At 45.2% G+C, this 20,862-nt stretch overlaps 1 protein-coding gene across 2 annotated transcripts in view; it reads left to right on the plus strand.

The window, feature by feature from the left end:
• The window catches only part of IL1RAPL2 (interleukin 1 receptor accessory protein like 2), a 1,679,520-nt gene that overhangs the window by 1,185,896 nt on the left and 472,762 nt on the right, over positions 1-20,862 (plus strand). For both annotated transcript variants that reach the window (XM_063937358.1, XM_063937357.1), the window contains exon 6: positions 14,022-14,096. In XM_063937358.1, coding sequence (XP_063793428.1) covers positions 14,022-14,096 — 75 coding nt within the window. The remainder of the gene's footprint in view (positions 1-14,021; positions 14,097-20,862) is intronic.

Below are 20,862 nucleotides of genomic sequence, written 5' to 3' on the forward strand. Positions count from 1 at the left end.
TATATATATGTATACATATATATATATATATATATATATATATGCCCATACATACACACACACACACACACACACACACACACAAATATGGACTGGCCGTCCCACCCACAAGAACCCCCCTCCCATAGCTTTCACTTAATAGAATGCTATTCTTTTGTGTATTTTTTTTATTGATATTATGCAAAAACAACGTAACAGATATAGATATATATATATATATATATATATATATATATATATACACATATACATAAAATAGAAACGATTAGCAATGCTTGCAGGCATCAACAACAGGCAATAAACTGTATAAGAACAAGTAAATCAGGACTGTAATATCAAACATGATATTCTTCAGTGTTTCATAACGCAGTACCTGTTCTGCTGCTGCTCCCCCTGTCAAATACAGCCGCGTCAGCCTCCTCTCATCCCGCACGCCGCACTGTCTGCCAGCCGGCTCCTCAGTAGGCTCTGGGTTGCGGTGGTATGTTACTGACGTCCGCAACCAGGGCCATCAGACAGTAGGCCTCCTTTCATCCTGCACACAGCACTGTCCGGCGGCTCCTCAGTAGGCTATGGGTCACGGTCGTATGTTACTGATGTCCGCGTCCGCGACCAGGCCATCAGACAGCCGCCTCAGCCTCCTCTCATCCCACATGCCACACTGCCAGCAGGCACCTCAGTAGCCTCTGGGACGCGGTCAGCTGTTACTGACTTACACGACCAGAGTCCGCAAATAAGGTCACCGGGTCGCAAATGAGGCGGCTACATACTTTAACTGCAGGAACAGAAGGGCACGGAACAGGGGACAACGGAGGCAACAGACTCCGTTGACTCCGGTAGTTCCGCCCCTGCGTGTAAATGTGACCAAAGTACAGTAAAAGCGTGTGTACCAGAAATGTACCTTAACCACTTGCCTGGCATGGTTACACCAGATGCAGCAACAGCAGGCTGGGATTTCCCAGACATGGATGCATCTGATGTGACCAGTCAGAAACACCCACTGTGCGGCTGCTGGAAGCTCTTCCAGCAGCTGCCACTCTCAGAGGGATCACCCAGCCCCTATGCTTTGTGGGGTCCCTCCCCCAGTGGCTGCCGCACAGTTGATCACTGGTCCCGTCACCAAGTGGCAGCAGAGATTATCATCTGCTGGGGAAATGTAATAGAAGTCGCCCTTACCTTGCTGTGTATACTCGGGTGCTGCAGAGGGGAGCAGCCTCCAGGAAAATGTGAGTTTACGTTGGTCATGATGTTGCGTTCCTTGATGGTCTAATATCTCTGCTATCAATGTTTTAACGAATGTTTGTTTTGTTTTTTAAAATAATAATAATAATTTCATAATATTGTGTTGGATATGTTGTAAATAGATGATTTATCCTAATTCAGTCATAAAAATTAAAATTTCTGAGTGGTTTTTAGAAGAAGTATTAGCCAGTTAAGAGCTTAAGATGTGACCAAGGTGGATGAAATCTATGTTTTGAGGAGGGTGACTCGACCCCTGGTGCAAGCTGTGAACTGATGATGATGATGGCTGCTGGCTATAAATGAGTTATTGACAGTGGTGCAAGTAGAAATATTTTCTTAGTGGTACTGAGTGCTGAAAAATGGGCATGGTCATGTGTTGTGAGGGGGCATGACCACATGCTGCTAGGGAGAGTGGCTACATGACACTAGCGGCGTGGCCACACAACAGCCCCTTTTTGTTTTTAATCTGGAGGCAAGGCTAAACATATATAGTAATGCCTCCAGTATAATAGAAATATAGGGGGTAATTCCAAGTTGATCGCAGCAGGAAATTTTTTAGCAGTTGGGCAAAACCATGTGCACTGCAGGGGGTGGCAGATATAACATTTGCAGAGAGAATTAGATATGGGTGGGTTATTTTGTTTCTGTGCAGGGTAAATACTGGCTGCTTTATTTTTACACTGCAAATTAGATTGCAGATTGAACACACCACACCCAAATCTAACTCTCTCTGCACATGTTATATCTGCCCCCCCTGCAGTGCACATGGTTTTGCCCAACTGCTAAAACATTTCCTGCTGCGATCAACTTGGAATTACCCCCATAGGGCGGGATGTACTAAGCGGAAAATGCGGTAAACTCCCTGTTTACCGCATTTTCCTGATGTACTAACCCCCGGCCGGCAGGACAGCGCCGCGGCGGGGTACGCCAGCTTTAGCTGGCGTACGTCCATAGAAGCCTATGGGCTTCTATCCGCGGCGCTGTGTGAGGGATCCGATCGGATCCCTCCCAGCATGCCCTGCGGCCGCCCCGTCACCCCGCGCATGCGCAGACTGACTCCTGTGGCCGAATCCCGGAAGTCAGGCTGCCGCTGCGCATTGCGGAGGACAGCTCTTATCGGAAGAACTGTCCTCCGCAATGCTGATCGCATATGTTAGTACATATGCGATCAGCATCGTGGCGCAGGGTGGCGATGGGCGGCGATGTACATTAGTACATCCCGCCCATATAGTGATACCTCCAGTATAATAGAAATATATAGTAATGCCCCCAATTTAATAACAATACATAATAATACCTCCATTATAACAGGAAAATACAGCCACTGTCGCACTCCCAGTAACCCTGACAAAGTGGGAGGAGCCGTCATGCTGCCAAGCACCATGGTTTTGTTGCTTTGTGGCACATTATAATTGTGATAAAGTGTGTGGCAGGTGGCACTGAGTACCCGCTGCCAAATTCTTATAGGTACTCCATACCCGAGCGTACCCGCATACTTGCACCGCTGGTTGTTGAATGCCCATTTATGCATTATGTATAATTGCTGTGGGCGCGATCTAATAGCAGGATTACACTGTGCTGAATACTCGTTTTAATATCAAATAAAGAACAATCCCTAATATGTTGGAAAGGCTACTGATGTTTTTCAGTTTATAAGTGTGAACTTCAAATAAAACTTTTAAATGTGTTTTGTTTGATTTGCTTCTAACATGTTCCATGTAACTTGTCTCCATTGCCCGCTGGCCACTATGAAGCAAACAGCCACAGTGGCACATCATGCAGCCTCCCTGCATCTCACGCAGTCCAGCACACAGCAACGTGGGCCGGGGAGGCAGGCTGCTCAGCTGCAGTCATCTCCTCTTATTTTTTATGTTTGTAAAATGCAAGATAACCTCTGGTGCTGACTTTAGTATATAAAAATGTGACTTTGCATAAACAGCTTAAATGTGGATAAATAGTAAGTACAGTACACTGTATGGCCAGAACTTTGTCTAATGGACAGCCTCCTTCGTTACTCACTTTACGTGGGCTGCGCACACAAGAAAAGGAGACTTGTCCACTGTAGTAGTTTAGGTGTTAAAGAAATTTCTTTCAAATGATACAGTATGTAAAATACAAATGTGTCTTGAAAATGTGTCAGTTTCTATAACAGACAGTGACTAATTTAATAAAACAAAACAAACAAACAAAAAATAACAAGGCTGTTAAATGTAGTAATAAATGCAAACACTTACAATTGTGAATCAATTTAGGAAAACATCAAATAGTTAATAAAAGAATGAGTCTCACTTATTTGGAATAGTGCAACATGTTTCATCGCCGCTTCCTCAGTCAGTTTCTTGTGTGCACAGCTCATGTAAAAAGGAGGTTGTCCATTAGTTCAGGGCTGGACTGCCCACCTGGCACTTCGGGCAAATGCCAGAAGGGCCAATGGGCTGTTGGGCCGGTCCGGTCCACAGAGAGCCGGGTACGCCGCGCTCTGCGCAGCTTCCTGCTCTCTGTTTTGTCCCCAGCTGCCGCTGCCCATTGTGCCCTGTTGCTAAGGAATATGGAGGCGTGCCACAAGTCCATGCCCCCTGACTCGCAGCATGCCCCCATTTGCTGTGTCCGCATGCCTCAATATGGGGGCGTGTCATGAGTCCACAGCCACTGATTCGCGGCACGCCCCCATTTGCAGTGTCCGCACATGGATGCCAAGCCAAGAAAGAGGCCCAAAGCCGTCCTTAGTTCTGGTCATACAGGGTACTTCTCCACATTTAAGGTGTTTATAGGAAGTCACATTTATATATACTAAAGTGCCGGAGGTTATCTTGTATTTTATATCCATCTTTGGAAGCCTTCGGGAAGCTTCTGTTTATCGCCTTGCTATCAGTCTTTAGATGCTGTGTGCCAGCCATTTCTGCATTTTAGGTTTGGCCTAAATACAAATTACAACCAACTAAGAAGTCCTATATATGCTTTAGAGAATACTATAATATTTTTTATTTTAAGTACAAAATAATAGTAACTGAGAAAAATATTTTATTTAAATGTTTGTCTTAATTAGACCTATATATAGAGTACACTGTAATAAATGGCTCCTATATTATATATAGGAGCCACTGACCTCTCAACCTGTACATAATGGGGCCCAACTTTGTTCTTTAAAGTTATAAGAAGAAAAACATTCTAAAAGTAATTTGTCATTTTATTACTATACAGAGTTGATTGCAGTGTATTTACTGTGGGGTGGTGCGCAGGGAGCTACCATTGTTCTATCGGTAGTTTCGGCTTGTTGCTGGTTTGGATCCCTCCCTTCTAAGAAACAACTAGCCTACTGCCCGACCAACGCACCATGTATCCATTATAACTGCGTATAAAATAGCCAGGGTGCATCAGGACAATTTTGTACTGATGTAAGGGGATCCTGTAGAGACTGAGTGCTGCCTACTGTAGCAGCAGGGACATATTAAGGGGTTCAATATGTAATACCACCACCCAGTATACTGAATGTCACTATCCCGACATCTACATCCCAAGCGGTGGAATGCTGGCAGGGCGTTCAAAGCCCATTGCAGGCTCACTGTGCTTGCCACGCTGCAGTCTTGGTGCACAGGTTCTTTTCTCCCTCTATGGGTGTCGTGGACACCCATAGAGGGGGAATCACTTACCATGCGAGTATACTGGCGGCAGTATGGTGCCCCCTGTCGGTAACCCGGCATCTGTATTATGACTGCCGGGATCCCGATGATCGGTATGCTAACCGCATACCATGTTAAGAGGAGGGGGCACATGTGCAGTCTCCATCCTGGCCCCCTCCATTCTAGCCAGCAGTGCTGAGCAGTGAGCATTAGCGCTCTGCTAGAGTCTACTATGCATAAGGCAGACATTTTCCTGGCAACTTACCCATTGCACATGCACATACACAAAACACACTGTAAATTTCCACTATGCTATTTTCCCAATGATTTGTGCAGTGCTACCAATGTGAGAATCTGGTAAGTGTAGAAGAAATGGGTGCAACTTGTGCAGTGTGGACCCCCTGACCCAGGGGCCCTTGTGCACCGTACACCCTACGCTTATTATAACGGGCAGTCAGAATGGCAGCACATTGGGGTAATTCAGACCTGATCGTAGCAGCAAATTTGTTAGCAGTTGGGCAAAACCATGTGCACTGCAGGTGTGGCAGATATAACATGTGCAGAGAAAGTTAGATTTGGGTGGGTTATTTTATTTCTGTAAATACTGGCTGCTTTATTTCTACATTGCAATTTAGATTTCAGTTTGAACACACCCCACCCAAATCTAACTCTCTCTGCACATGTTATATCTGTCCCCCCTGCAGTGCACATGGTTTTGCCCAACTGCTAACAAATTTGTTGCTGCGATCAAGTCTGAATTACCCCCATTGTCACCACAAACCTCACCATTTTACATTGTAACCCTGTGGAAGTGTGACGGAAGTTTTTCCACGTTAGGTAACCATATTTGGATATTACTTGATGAAATAACAAGTCAAAAGAAGTGATAGAACTTTACTTAGCCAAGGTATAATACATTCAAAAATGGCATTTACCCTTAATATTAAATGGTTAAGGTTGTCAAATTCGAACACTAAAATAACTTGTTTAGGCTAGGACAAAGATGCACAATAAGTGATGACCAGCTGTTGTGCTAGTGATATGGGGAAGGGGTCAATGGTGGATACTGCAATGAACTCAAGTAAAAGAATAAAGCAATGAGTGCCCAAACACTATAGCAGTGCTGTGGACACTTTCAAGGGCAAGTGTGTATGGAATCTGTGAAATCAATATGGTGCAATTTACATTTACAGTATATGCTTTCACTAGGTACAAAATGCTAGTAATCAGAATTTTTGAGGCTAGTACACAGTGATATACCGGTATTTTGGGTTTTCCTTTACCAAAATTATCTAAGTAATGACCTAAGCATTAATATATTTTAACTTTAATGTGTGTTTATTTTCTGTTACTGCTTTAATGTCTGTCTTAGTCTCTTTGAAAATTGTGGCTCTACAGCAGTGTTTCTCAAACTCGGTCCTCAGGACCCCACATACTGCAGTTCATGTTTTCCAGGTCACCTGGCTGGTACACAGGTGTATTCATTACTCACTGTCCCATTTTAAAAGATGCACAGGTGGAGCTAATTTTTTAATTAGTGATTTTGTGAGATGACCCGGAAAACATGCACTGTGTGGGGTCCTGAGGACCGAGTTTGAGAACCTGTGCTCTACTGTATATCACTGGCTGATTGAAGACCTATAGGTGGTCATTCCGAGTTGTTCACTCGCGAGCAGTTTTTAGCAGCCGTGCAAACGCTATGCCGCCTCCCACTGGGAGTGTATTTTAGCTTAGCAGAAGTGCGAACAAAAGGATCGCAGAGCGGCTACAAAGTATTTTTGTGCAGTTTTAGAGTAGCTCAAAACCTACTCAGCGATTGCGATCACTTCAGACTGTTCAGTTCTTGTTTTGATGTCACAAACACGCCCTGCGTTCACCCAGCCACGCCTGCGTTTTTCCTGGCACACCTGCGTTTTTTCGCTCACTCCCTGAAAACGGTCAGTTACCACCCAGAAACACCCACTTCATGTCAATCACTCTGCGGCCAGCAGTACGACTGAAAAGCTTCACTAGACCCTGTGTGAAACTACATAGTTCGGTGCAATAGTATGTCGCACGTGCTAGTGACGTGCGGTGGGGTGAGGCAGGTGAGGCAGAGCCTTTCCTGTCATACTAACGCTTGTGCCAGAGTTTTGACTGTATAAAGTAGATGAAAGATATAAATAATTTGTTTGAAATATCTTCTTTGCATTATTCTAATCATTTTTATAGGCAAAACTCTGGGGTGAAAAGTCTATGGCAGGTGAGGCAGTGCCTCACCTGTGTATCTTTTCCGCACATCTCTGATCAAAACTCACCAAATTTCCCGGAGTTTATACTGCTGCACCTGTGCATAATGCCCAGATGTACGCTTTGGCTCATATATTGCGTGTAAATCTGTCTCTGGGGCTTGCCTGTGCCTCCTGAGCAATTTAGCTCACTGCACGTTCCTGGCACGTGCGCATTGCGCCGCATACGCATGCGCAGAAGTGCCATTTTTTTTGCCTTCATCGCTGCACAGCGAACTAATGCAGCTAGCAATCAACTCAGAATGACCACCATAGAGCAATGTGCTGCCACTTACTAGTAGTATCGGTCTCCCATGTACCATTTGCATATTAGTGTGTAACAGTTTAGGCCCATACACACTTGACGATGCACACGTCGTTAACGACCGTCGTTAAGGACTTCCCTTGAACTTCCCTTGAACAGCTGAGCAAACGACATGAGCATACACACTACCAACGACCAAAGACCAAAGACCATTCATCGTTGAAGCATCCAAGCTGAACAGTTTATTAAAATAATGAGCTGGGAACAGGGCTGGTGAACAGTGGCTTGGTCGTTGGTCGTTCACACCATACACATTCAACGACGTCTCTGGTCGGTAACGACCATAGTGGAAATTGAGCATACATGCTCCACAGATAAGCGAGGGTCGTTAACATCCCGCGGGGCCGCGCATCGGTGGTCGTCGGATGCATACACACTTGACGATGTAATGAGCGACGTCGTTGATGAGGGCTGAAATGAACGACGTCGCTCATTTTATCGTCAAGTGTGTACGGGCCTTTAAATGCCCCGTACATGTACTGTCATCCAAAAATTTGCATTATTCAGTATGAAACTGATTTCAGCAATTCTGTGGTTTGTACATGGAATTATGTGTTTGTATATTGGCATTTTAAGACACCACAAAGTAAAAATAAATACAAGTGCTGCAAATAGCTCATGAAGATGATGCAGGAGCTTAACCCAACCTGACGATGTAGCAAACCGTAGGCAAGTTCACTATTCTGACAAGAGGCCCACGAGCTCCATGACATTGTGTAGGTCTACATAGCAGTGTCTGACATCTGGTGCTTGTGACTTTGAGCAATGCCCGAGGTCTTGCTATGGGTTCTCACTGTGTTGTTGTTGCTGACACTTTCCATGGCCAGTAAAACAATTCTGTCTGACAGTGAAACAAAATCTAAAAATAACATTGGAACATAAAGTGCACATACACAAAAGAGCGTTACTGCAAAAACTAATGAGGCAGCGATGTCTTATTAAAATATCAATGGGGCTCTTATAGTCCCAATGCGATTCACACCTTTTGCCTTTTTATCCAATTAGAGCTAGTTAGAATAATTAATGTTGTTTCTGTCACATTTCTAGATACAGCAGTGCACAGTTTTTAATCTACTGTAAATGTTTTCGCCTATGTTTTAAAGCTGAAAGAGTCAGTTTAATGCACTAGTGTTGCCTTTTTAACAGTTAAAATAATACATTTGTTAATGCTGTCCTGAAGCTTTAATATTTGCATAGACAAAAGAAATTGAGGTACAGTATCTCTGTTTGTCATACACCCAGGCGCTTGGTAACCTAGGAAACATTTGATAGATTTAAGAAGTTTTACATTTTGTTTTTGATGTGCTAGTTTTGTATTTAAAAGAGTAATTTTGTCACAGCTACTGATTGTTATTAATCTGTCAGATGTTATAAAATAAAATATATAATATCAATATATTTTATTTGGTATTAGAGAGCAGGGAAAGTGAGAAAAGGGGTCGCACAGACACTTATTATCTTTAGAAATATTTTTTCATACATGTGTCACAATTGTCCTTTCCCCTTTCTTACCACTTAAATATGTATCTTCTTCTTTCTTCTTCTTTTTTTTTTTTTTTTGGGGGGGGGAGGGGGAGTGGTCATTTATCTACCTGTTTAGATAAATGACCACTAATTATAAAATATAATTTTATTGTTTGTATATAAAAAGAAGTTTGCGACATATAGTGTAAGTGAAAAAAGGGGGGTTGTGATCAAATGAAAAGTGAATTAAAATGCTAAGCCACTGTTGTTACAGTGATAATACTCTATTTCAAGTATCAGTGATATTGTAACTACATTTTTGCGACAGAATCCCACACATATTAAATCAGATACAATTGTATCATCTGGAGTTGTCTGTTAGCAGTTACAAGTGTAGTGTCTGTGACTTGAATTCATTCTGATAATATTGAGGTGTCTTATAAATTACAATAACTTCTGTATATACTCTCTCACGGTGCTGGCAGTGTGCGCATCACTGCACAAATTTTACACCACCATGTCTTAATTTAGAGAGCCCAGAATAACATAGATTATATGAATAACTTCTGTTAACATCACCCTAGACACTAAAGGCTCTCATCTTTCTGACTATAAATGGCTGATGTTACCCCAGATAAGGATAACTAATAGTGAATAGTAATGCTACAGTCCTAATTAGCACTGCTGGATATCAGCAGTATGACTCGTTCCTTAAAATTCAATCTCTAACAATTTATGACCCACAAGTCAGTTAGAATTTGTATATGGGTTTGATGACACTTCTAATAGTTGTCACTATGTAGGTGACCTGACCTTACTAATCAATGTTCGGATAATATCCTTGTGTTAATAATACACTCGTTATGGACACTTAGGACTCTCGTCTCTTTGGCTAGAAATTGCTGCTGTTAGTATCCATATAAAGTTAATTCTTCCAAAAATATTAGTAATGCAGTCTAAAATTCTATGTGCCTGTAGTGTACAGTAGCTTTGTTCTTTACTCTACATTAGTATATATTAGTAACCATAAAAGGTTCATTATTCCAGTAGTGATGGTACTGTAGTCTTAATTTAAGCTGCTATGTGCTGGCAGTATGACTATGTTCCTTAATACCTAAACCATAAAAAGAAATAGTATCTTCAGTTAGAAACCCTTATTATAGTCAGTTTCAATTTGTGTCTGTGTTCGGGTACGGGTCGTTGGGTCGACTCAATTTAGGTCGACAGTCATTAGGTTGACCACTGAAGGTCGACATGGGCATTTAGGTCGACATGTACTAGGTTGGCAAGGGCATTAGGTCGACCTGTACTAGGTTGACAGGTGAAATGGTCGACATGAGTTTTTGGACTTTTTTGGGTGTCGTTTTCTTCGCAAAGTGACGGTGAACCTCAATTAGTGCACAGTGTCCCCTCGCATGGCTCGCTTCGCTCGCCATGCTTCGGGCAAGGTTACCATTCCAATCGTAGTCCACGTGGATCGTCAAGTATGGAAAATCCAAAAAATGAAAAAAGAATGTGAAAAACTCATGTCGACCTTTTGACCTGATGACCTAGTACATGTCGACCTAATGACCATGTCGACCTAATGCATGTCAACCTTCAGTGGTCAACCTAATGACTGTCAACCTAAGCTGTGTTGACCTAACAACCATATCCCCTGGGTTCAAGGCCACTTGCGATAATTACCACTATGTGGGTAATCTGACGTTGCTCTGGGTGTCTATAAAATGTTACACCTATATATAAATGAATGCTCCCAGATATTGGTTACTAAAATAACATGTAATATATCCCCATCTATAATGTTTCTTTTATTAATGCATGAATATCTTCTTGTAGTTGACTGACACTAGGGTGGGGCTATTCCTAATCACAATCAATGGAGCACCTATTCACTAATACCGCAACCGTCAGTGATGTACATGATATTAATAAGGTGCATCTCAGCGCTCCTATTATTGCCGGGGCTCCCGTGTCCGGATCTAGCCATCTTAACTGGCCGCGTCCTATGGGGGTCATTCCGTGTTGATCTCTCACTGCCGATTTTCGCAGCGCGTCGTACGGGTACAATGTGGATCGTTGCTGAGCTATGGATTTAACAAAGAATCCATTCGACAGGCAATCGCAAGGAGAGTAACAGAAAGAGGGCATTTATGGGTGTCAACTGACCGTTTTCTGGAAGTGGTAGGGAAAATGCAGGTGTGTCCAGGCGTTTGGAGGGCGGGTGTGTGACGTCAATTCCGGCACCAAAAAGACTGAAGTGATCACAAGGGCCGAGTAAATTCAGACCTACTCTGAAACTGCACAAAATGTTTTTGCAGAGCTCGGCTGCACAGGCGTTCGCCCACTTGCAAAGCAAAAAAACACTCCCCCGTGGGTGGCGACTATATGTGTTTGCACGGCTGCTAAAAACAGCTAGCAAGTGATCAACTTGGAATGAGGGCCTATGTTAGAATGCCGTCTCCAGCTTAGCATATGTGAGAGTAGCAGCGCGTCTCAGCGCTGACACGCCAGCCACGACTCCCGTTCTCTGGAACTCCCACTAGTGGTAAAATATCACTAATTGGTGCTGTCCCCAGCCTTGTATTAAATGTGGCTTGTGTTCACAGGTTATTCAATGCTCATACATAAATCACAGCTATATACACATATAATAATACATTTTAAACAGTGGTTAGCTAGTAAAATTACAGACACGTTTTTAGGTGTACTGCCTAACGATCATTTCGCAACATACTGTAGCTTACTCATAGGCAATGACTATGACGTACAAACGAATACCATGAATGTTTAGGCTCTTAATGGAAAAAATAAAATAATGTTAGAAAACACTGAGGCAGATGTATTAAGCCTGGAGAAGTGATAAAGCAGTGATAAAGAAGTGATAGATGGAAGGTGATAATGCACCAGCCAGTCAGCTCCTAACTGTCATTTTCAGACCCGTAATGATTGGCTGGTGCGTTATCACCTTCCACTTAGCACTTCTTTATCACTTCTCCGGGCTCAGTACATCTTCCCCACTGTTTGTTATGCTGAATTAGTGGAGACCATTGGTAGGTTACCAGGGCCGGCAACAGAGATCTTGGGGCCCAGCATACATATTTGGGGGCCTCCATCCTTCGTGGGTACTCAGGTGCAGGCCGGTCGGCAATCGGCTGATCCCCCCTGTGTCTCTCCAGTCTCAATAGGTACAGGCCAGTCGGCAATCGGCTGATTCCATCCCACCTCCCCCCATGTCTCTCCTGTCTCATTCACCCTGGGTCTCTCCATCTGTAGTCATTGGCTTTCAGCCCCATACACCCCCTGTGTCTCTCAGCCTTATCTCCACCTGTGTCTCTCAGCTTATCCCTTATGTCTCTTCAGCCTCATCCTTGCCTGTGTCTCCCCAGCGCCATTTCGGTGTCTACAGCCCTATCTCTTATGTTTATCTCAATCTACAGCTATAGACTCATATCCCCTGGATATGGGCAGATGGCCTGGTGGGCCAGTCCTGCCTAAAAGCTTTGCTCTGCTCAGCCCCTACACGCAGCCCCACACTGCTTGGTTCTGCACATGCACAAAACGGGTCCTCAACATACGCAGTTTCCCCACCATCGGACTTGTACGCTAACCATCAGGCACGTCGTACTCCTGAGGCCCTGTAGAGTTGTCCACCTTGTACCCTGTCACCCGGCCTGTGGCTATCAGGTTTTATCTGTGTGCAGTTCCCCTGTGGCTGTGGTGTGGAGCCTTGAAAAAGTACATATTGCATAAAATGCATTGGATGGATACTATTGGAACCCTGAACACTGCCCCTACACCCACTACCAGGCTGCTACATCATGGTTCAGCCAGAAAACAGAAGCCACTACATGTGGAGAGCAGGGCGGCTGGTGCTCCACACCACAGCCACAGACTTCAACACCTCAGGAAATTATGTGTAATAGATTATGTCATTCATGGAGCAGTGAAAAGTGTGGAGAAGTGAGCCAGTGGAGAAGTTGCCCATGCCAACCAATCAGCTGCTACATATAATTTTATAGAATGTATTTTATAAATGTTACCTCAGCACTGATTGGTTGCCATAGGCAACTTCTCTACTGGATCTCTTCTGCACACTTTTTACTGCTTCATGAATAGACCCCTATGTTTTCCGCTTTCTACCTAAGAACCTAAACATTCATTGTATGTGTTTGCTTATCATAGCCATGCACAACAATAAATGTAATGTGTAATGATAGTAGATCTATAGCAAATCAACAAAAATACAGATGGAAAATCTGTAAGAGTACCTTTTACATATACTGATAGAGTGGAAAATTAAGATTGGAACACATAATGATGATAATAATAATAATAATAATAATAATAATAATAATAATACTCCCCACCTCCAAAATGGCATCAGACTGTCAATCGAAAACACTCAGATGCTAGGCTGCGTTCTATGCAGAAGGACCCATTCGCGAATGCGCAGAATGGGTCTTGCGCATGTGCAAAGTACCAGAAATCGGTACTTTGCTCTGATGGTTGCAGGAGCAACTGCACCTGAATGACCCCCATTATCACATACTAGCTGCATACAAATTTGCATTACCGTACATCTCTGAATCACACCATGTCTGCAGCTTTAGAAATCACTAATACGACTTATATGTTGAATATCTAAAATTGTGACCGGCAGACTAGTTTCAAAACTGATTTGCCACTTTTTTCAATTAAAAAATTATGTAATATTGACTCCCTCTTACATCACAAACATTCTATGTGATCCCAAAGATTACTGCTACGTCTCTCACAAACTTATTCTGTACCAGGATGCTATTTGACTGTGACTTTTAGTCTGATTTAGATTTTAGGGGGTAACTTTCAAAAGTAGTATTTGCTAAAATTTATAGCACTTTGAAGATGTACCTGTCAGCGTGTGCCCATCTGTAATAATTCATCGGGACAGAAAATCCAGCGTTAAGTATATTCTGCATAGATAGCTCCACATAGGCAAACTTTATGATGATGTTTACAGTGTATCGAGTGTAGCAAAATGAAATGCCTTGAATGATAGAATGTTTCCTATCCTGTAATTTGTCACAGAGTTCCATTACAGTCTCCTGTTTTCTCTTCTAGCTTTACTCACAGCGAAGCCTCCTAAACCATTGTTCCCTGTGGAGAACCAGCCAAGTGTTATAGATGTCCAGCTGGGTAAGTCCCCTTCTGGGAATAATAGATTCTAAACTTCCACTCCATTAACAGATGGGAAAAATTGCACGTAGGAAGGAAGGTTTATTGCAACTGTTATTACATGCAAATCAATTTCCTACTTTCCATTTATAATGCTTCAGTATACTGTAGCAGTCGTTTAAGGATATGGCTTTGCTTAGTGGCAGAGACTGTTAATGCTAATAGGTTAAGCTGCATATTAAATACTACAGTATATGCAATGTTTGCATTTCTGTTTTATGTCAGGAGATTAAGCAGAATATATTAAATACCAGCTGTATTAACTTATACTTTAGAATTGCTTCTAATGTTGCCTCTTTTAAACAGTGATGGGGTTGACTGCTATTAACAAGAAAACAGCTTCATCAAGTTATTCATTGCACTGTGTCCTCTATGTAATTATGTGTGACTGTGAATTTTAAATAGGGCAGTACGGATGGTGTAATGGTTAGCATTACTGCTTCACAGTACTGAGGTCATGGGTTAGATTCCCACCATGGCCCTAACTGTGTGGAGTTTGTATATTCTCCCCGTACTTGCGTGGGTTTCCTCTGAGTTCTCCGGTTTCCTCCCACAATCCAAAAAATATACTGGTAGGTCAATTGGCTCCCAACAAAATTAACCCTAGCGTGAATGTGTCTGTGTGTACATGTGATGGGGAATCTAGATTGTAAGCTCCACTGGGGCAGGGACTGATGTGACTGGGCAAATATTCTCTGTACAGCGCTGCAGAATATGTGTGCGCTATATAAGTAACTGGTAATAATAATAAATATGATTAATTTAACTAAGTGGTGGTAGATGAGGACACGTAGGTTGGTGTGAACAGTGGTGATTGGATTTTTCATCCAACACAATAAAAATTCTTTGCAATTTTTTTATTTTCCATTTTAGATGGACTGGTAAGAATTTTAGATACTAAACTTTCCTAAATGAACAGAATTTCTCATTTACAATATTTGTATCACACACACACACACACACACACACACACACACACACACTTGCTAGAGTTGTAAATAACTAGTTTTCCAAGACAAGAACTATTTGTGGGAAAAAGTACTATGATTATTTAACTGTTGCTTATTTTTTTATTTTTGCAATGAAAAGCTTTTTCAATCAATATTAATGACCATTAAACCTATCCACTTACTCAGAAACAGTGATGCACAGAGGCGCAAGGTGCTTTAGGCATCTGCATTCCTACTAGTTCCAGAGGCACGAGGTGCTTCAGGCCTCTGTGATCTTACTAGTTCCCTATTAATATCCACGCCTTATAACTTGTACCAAACAGGTTTCATTGCAGGCAAAATGATCATTGCAGATGGATTGGGACTTTAGCAAAATTTGACTAAGTATGCAGGACAATATAGAGCATGGCCTTGTTGGAGTGTGGTGGGACCAAGATCATTCTGATATTTTATTTAACAATATTTTTAACCCTTGAAATAGGCTGTATGGGTAACTTATACGCTCATTATAGACAGCGTATACACTTTAATATGTAAAACGTATGTAGATTGGTTTAAAATGTGGAATGACAGAGGCAGGAATATGGGTGGGTGCAGGTAGTATGGTTTCTGTACAGTAAGTAAGTGGAGGTTCTCCTCTTCCCTTGAGACACCTGCTCTGCCCTCACAAGAGCACAGTGGAACCTTCTATGAGCTGGTTATTGCTTGTTAGGACAGTAGAGAAGAGGTGCAGGAGGCTACCTAACTGTTGCTGTGGGACCTGGCAATGCACTGGTCCATCCCGGGTGTACAGTATGTCAGGGCCGGATCTAGGGGGGGGGGGGTGAAGGGGGCGACCGCCCCCCTAACACAGTCATAGCCACGCCCACTTTTGAGCTGAAGAGAGCTCTCCGGCGAGAGCCTGAGGCAGAATGATGTGCTGCAGCTTATACCACAGCAGCACAGAGGAGCCAGGAGAGCAAGGATTACAGAGCATGTGCCCCTCACTTGCTGGTGTGTGGGTACTAGGGCTAATAAATACAATTACCCCATAGCACAGTCACATGTACATAGAACAATCACAAAGCTCTATCTCAGTCTCACTCAAAAAGTTCAGTCAAAATTGAGAGAGGAGAAGTTAGTATTGCAGATGGGAGGAGTTGGGACTGTAGAGGGAGGAGTCAAGGTTAAACAGTAAACCGCCCCCCCTAAAGAAAAGTCTAGATCCGTCGGTGCAGTATGTGCTTGTTATTAGAAAGGGGTGCTTTGATGGAAGGGAAGATGAAGCTAGTGTTACAGCATTGATTATGGACAGACTGTGGTTGAGCTGTGTCCAGGGTTGGACTGGCCCACAGGGGTACAGGGGAAACCACCGGTGGGCCCTACTGCCTGGGGCCCCACCCCCTCCTCTAGGGATCAGGTTCCAGACTGTGGTGTTTCTAATCTAGTACATTATCATGCATGCACTACAGTATTTACTGTATATATTTATCTAGGGGACCAACCCATGCAAAATGGTTAGGCAAACCAATGTGGCAGCTGGGCACACCCCCTCTAGAGACTGGCCACACCCCTAAACATGGGCCTCTACCACTGTATTCCCCCCGGTGGGCCTTATGCAAGAGGGCGGCGGTGCGTGTGGTGGTGCCTGCTGCCGTACAGGTGTAGTTTCGGTACTCACCAGGCGCCGCTCTCTCTCACCTTCAGGTACCGGAATCTTCAACGGACCTGGAAATCTTCAGTCGGATCCGGACACGGCGATTCCCTCTCGGAGCTGACCGACGAACGAGCTGAGGAGAAAATAGTCTACCTTAAGGGGGGTATCAACCCTTCTTCCACCTGAAAAGGGGATACCCCAGGGGTGACGGCGACCTTCACCGGTTGGGTGAAAGGTCATCACTGGCACAAAGCCTCAACCACCCAGAAGTCACACACTCGCACTCTCGCGCGTAGTGTGATGAAGGGGTTCTCACGTCCGTGAGCAAACCCCTATTCCGGCGCTCGGGGACAGACAAAGGGACAAACGTACACAGATGCTACTCACCATCAGTTCCGCACTGCGAACGTCTTCTTCTCTTACAGGTCCCTGTAAGGAGGCAAACAGACAAGCAAACAGTCGTGCAGGGCCTAACTCTAACCTAGTGTCACACCCCTATACTAACTACAACGGCAGAGCCCTCAAACTAGCTCTGTGGGTGTGGTGCAACAAAACTAAACACAGACTTAACAAGCTCACACTTTGCCCCGCACGGTAACAACATACATCACGATACACAGTGCAAGCAACTACCACGGTGTTGTCCCTTTAAGTACCTGAATCAGAACACCAGGTAGTGGGGCCGCACAGGTCACCCACCTCCCGTACTCTCATTCCCGGGGCTCAGGCCGAGCGGGCCTGCCTGCCTAAACACCTTGGGGTGGATTGGGCCTAGTGCCCAGTGCCACCTCTATTCACTTCGGGGGAACCGCTTATTTATTGGGCCTAGCGCCCCCTATTTGCGTACAGACCCGAGGCCCGACATTACCCACGGGCCTAGCGCCCGCCTAACTCGTCACTCGTTGGGTGATCTGGGCCTAGTACCCAGCGTCACCTTATATTACCTAATTGGCCAAAATACACTAGGGCCTAATGCCCTCTAATGCCCCCCCAGGCCCAGTGCCCGATGTGCCCCTCGGGCCTAATGCCCGCCTACTGCACCGTTGAGGTGGCTTGGGCCTAATGCCCAAACCACCTGATCAAATGGTGGCCCCAACCTCCTATCTGCGCCCCAGGCCTAGTGCCTGAATTGTGCCCCCGGGCCTAATGCCCGTCCCTGATGGTCTAGGGAGGAAAAGGGAGAGCGGTGAAAGTTGCCTCACTGAGGCCTCACCTGCACCGGGGGTCTCCGGCGCCCTCTTCTGCCGCTGACCCGTCCTGGCCAGCGGCGCCGCCTCCGCTCTTTCACGTCCAGCCGCCGCTGGACATCTTCTTTCAAGAGACCGACGTCTTTTGGCCTCTTCAACGGCCACCGGAGCTTTTCACCGCTCTTCGGCGCGGCATCCCGTCCTCTTCTCCTCGCGGCGTCTTCTCTCTTCTCCCGCCCATCTTCTTCTGCCGCGCTCCTCCACGCGCCCGGCCTCTTCAGCTCCTGCCCGGCGTCTGACGTCAGACGCCGGGGGCGGGGCCTGTGACACGGCGAGCGCCGATTGGCTTGCCGCGCCCGTCTCTGATTGGCCGCCTGCTCCGGGAGCCGCGATTGGCTCCCGGTGGGCGCCAACATTTGAATGCCTCCGCAGCTGGAATGTGTCCTGTAAAACAGGACACATCTCCACACTTACATGCCTCAGTCCGACACTGGCTGTATCAAACCTTAGAGAGTGCCCTTAGCAACATATAGGCTACAAGCAATTATTTATCTAGCACAGTCTATAAATTGAAGTTAGAAGCTGATTGGTTTCTATGAACATTTTTTCTCTAACGTCCTAAGTGGATGCTGGGGACTCCGTCAGGACCATGGGGAATAGCGGCTCCGCAGGAGACAGGGCACAAAAATAAAGCTTTAGGATTAGGTGGTGTGTACTGGCTCCTCCCCCTATGACCCTCCTCCAAGCCCCAGTTAGGTTTTTGTGCCCGTCCGAGCAGGGTGCAATCTAGGTGGCTCTCCTAAAGAGCTGCTTAGAAAAAGTTTTTAAGGTTTTTTATTTTCAGTGAGTCCTGCTGGCAACAGGCTCACTGCATCGAGGGACTTAGGGGAGAGAATTTCAACTCACCTGCGTGCAGGATGGATTGGATTCTTAGGCTACTGGACACCATTAGCTCCAGAGGGAGTCGGAACACAGGTCTCACCCTGGGGTTCGTCCCGGAGCCGCGCCGCCGACCCCCCTTACAGATGCTGAAGATTGAAGGTCCGGAAACAGGCGGCAGAAGGCTCTTTAGTCTTCATGAAGGTAGCGCACAGCACTGCAGCTGTGCGCCATTGTTGTCACACACTTCACACCAAGCGGTCACGGAGGGTGCAGGGCGCTGCTGGGGGCGCCCTGGGCAGCAATATTTAATACCTTTATGGCAAAAGAATACATCACATATAGCCATTGAGGCTATATGTATGTATTTAACCCATGCCAGATATCTAAAACTCCGGGAGAAAAGCCCGCCGAAAAAGGGGGCGGGGCTTATTCTCCTCAGCACACAGCGCCATTTTCCTGCTCAGCTCCGCTGTGAGGAAGGCTCCCAGGACTCTCCCCTGCACTGCACTACAGAAACAGGGTAAAACAGAGAGGGGGGGCATTTTTTGGCGATATTTTGATATATTTAAGCTGCTATAAGGAACAACACTTATATAAGGTTGTTCCCATATATATTATAGCGCTTGGGTGTGTGCTGGCAAACTCTCCCTCTGTCTCCCCAAAGAGCTAGTGGGGTCCTGTCTTCGATAAGAGCATTCCCTGTGTGTCTGCTGTGTGTCGGTACGTGTGTGTCGACATGTATGAGGACGATGTTGGTGTGGAGGCAGAGCAATTGCCGATAATGGTGATGTCACCCCCCAGGGAGTCGACACCGGAATGGATGGCTTTGTTTATGGAATTACGTGATAATGTCAGCACATTACAAAAATCAGTTGACGACATGAGACGGCCGGCAAACCAGTTAGTACCTGCCCAGGCGTCTCAGACACCGTCAGGGGCTGTAAAGCGCCCTTTACCTCAGTCGGTCGACACAGACCCAGATACAGACACTGAATCTAGTGTCGACGGTGATGAAACAAACGTATTTTCAAGTAGGGCCACACGTTATATGATCACGGCAATGAAGGAGGCTTTGCATATCTCTGATACTGCAAGTACCACAAAAAGGGGTATTATGTGGGGGGTGAAAAAACTACCTGTAGTTTTTCCTGAATCAGAGGAATTAAATGATGTATGTGATGAAGCGTGGGTTAACCCAGATAGAAAAGTGCTAATTTCAAAAAAGTTATTAGCATTATACCCTTTCCCGCCAGAGGTTAGGGCGCGCTGGGAAACACCCCCTAGGGTGGATAAGGCGCTCACACGCTTATCAAAACAAGTGGCGTTACCGTCTCCTGATACGGCCGCCCTCAGGGATCCAGCTGATAGGAGACTGGAAACTACCCTAAAAAGTATATACACACATACTGGTGTTATACTGCGACCAGCCATCGCCTCAGCCTGGATGTGCAGTGCTGGGGTCGTCTGGTTGGATTCCCTGACTGAAAATATTGATACCCTGGATAGGGACAGTATTTTATTGAAATAGAGCAATTAAAGGATGCTTTCCTTTATATGCGAGATGCTCAGAGAGATATTTGCACTCTGACATCGAGAGTAAATGCGATGTCCATATCTGCCAGAAGGAGTTTATGGACGCGACAGTGGTCAGGTGATGCGGATTCCAAACGACATAGGCAAGTATTGCCGTATAAAGGGGAGGAATTATTTGGCATCGGTCTATCGGATCTGGTGGCCACGGCAACTGCCGGAAAATCCACCTTTTTACCTCAGACCCCCTCCCAACAGAAAAAGACACCGTCTTTTCAGCCGCAGTCCTTTCGGTCCTATAAGAACAAGCGGACAAAAGGACAGTCATATCTGCCTCGGGGCAGAGGAAGGGGTAAGAGAGGGCAGCAAGCAGCCCCTGCCCAGGAACAGAAGCCCTCCCAGGGTTCTGCAAAGCCCTCAGCATGACGCTGGGGCCTTACAAGCGGACTCAGGAGCGGTGGGGGGTCGACTCAAGAATTTCAGCGCACAGTGGGCTTGCTCACAGGTGGACCCCTGGATTCTGCAGGTAGTATCTCAGGGTT

Source organism: Pseudophryne corroboree, chromosome 8 (assembly GCF_028390025.1).
Source record: "Pseudophryne corroboree isolate aPseCor3 chromosome 8, aPseCor3.hap2, whole genome shotgun sequence".
In the NCBI taxonomy this organism is placed as follows: Eukaryota; Metazoa; Chordata; class Amphibia; order Anura; family Myobatrachidae; genus Pseudophryne; species Pseudophryne corroboree.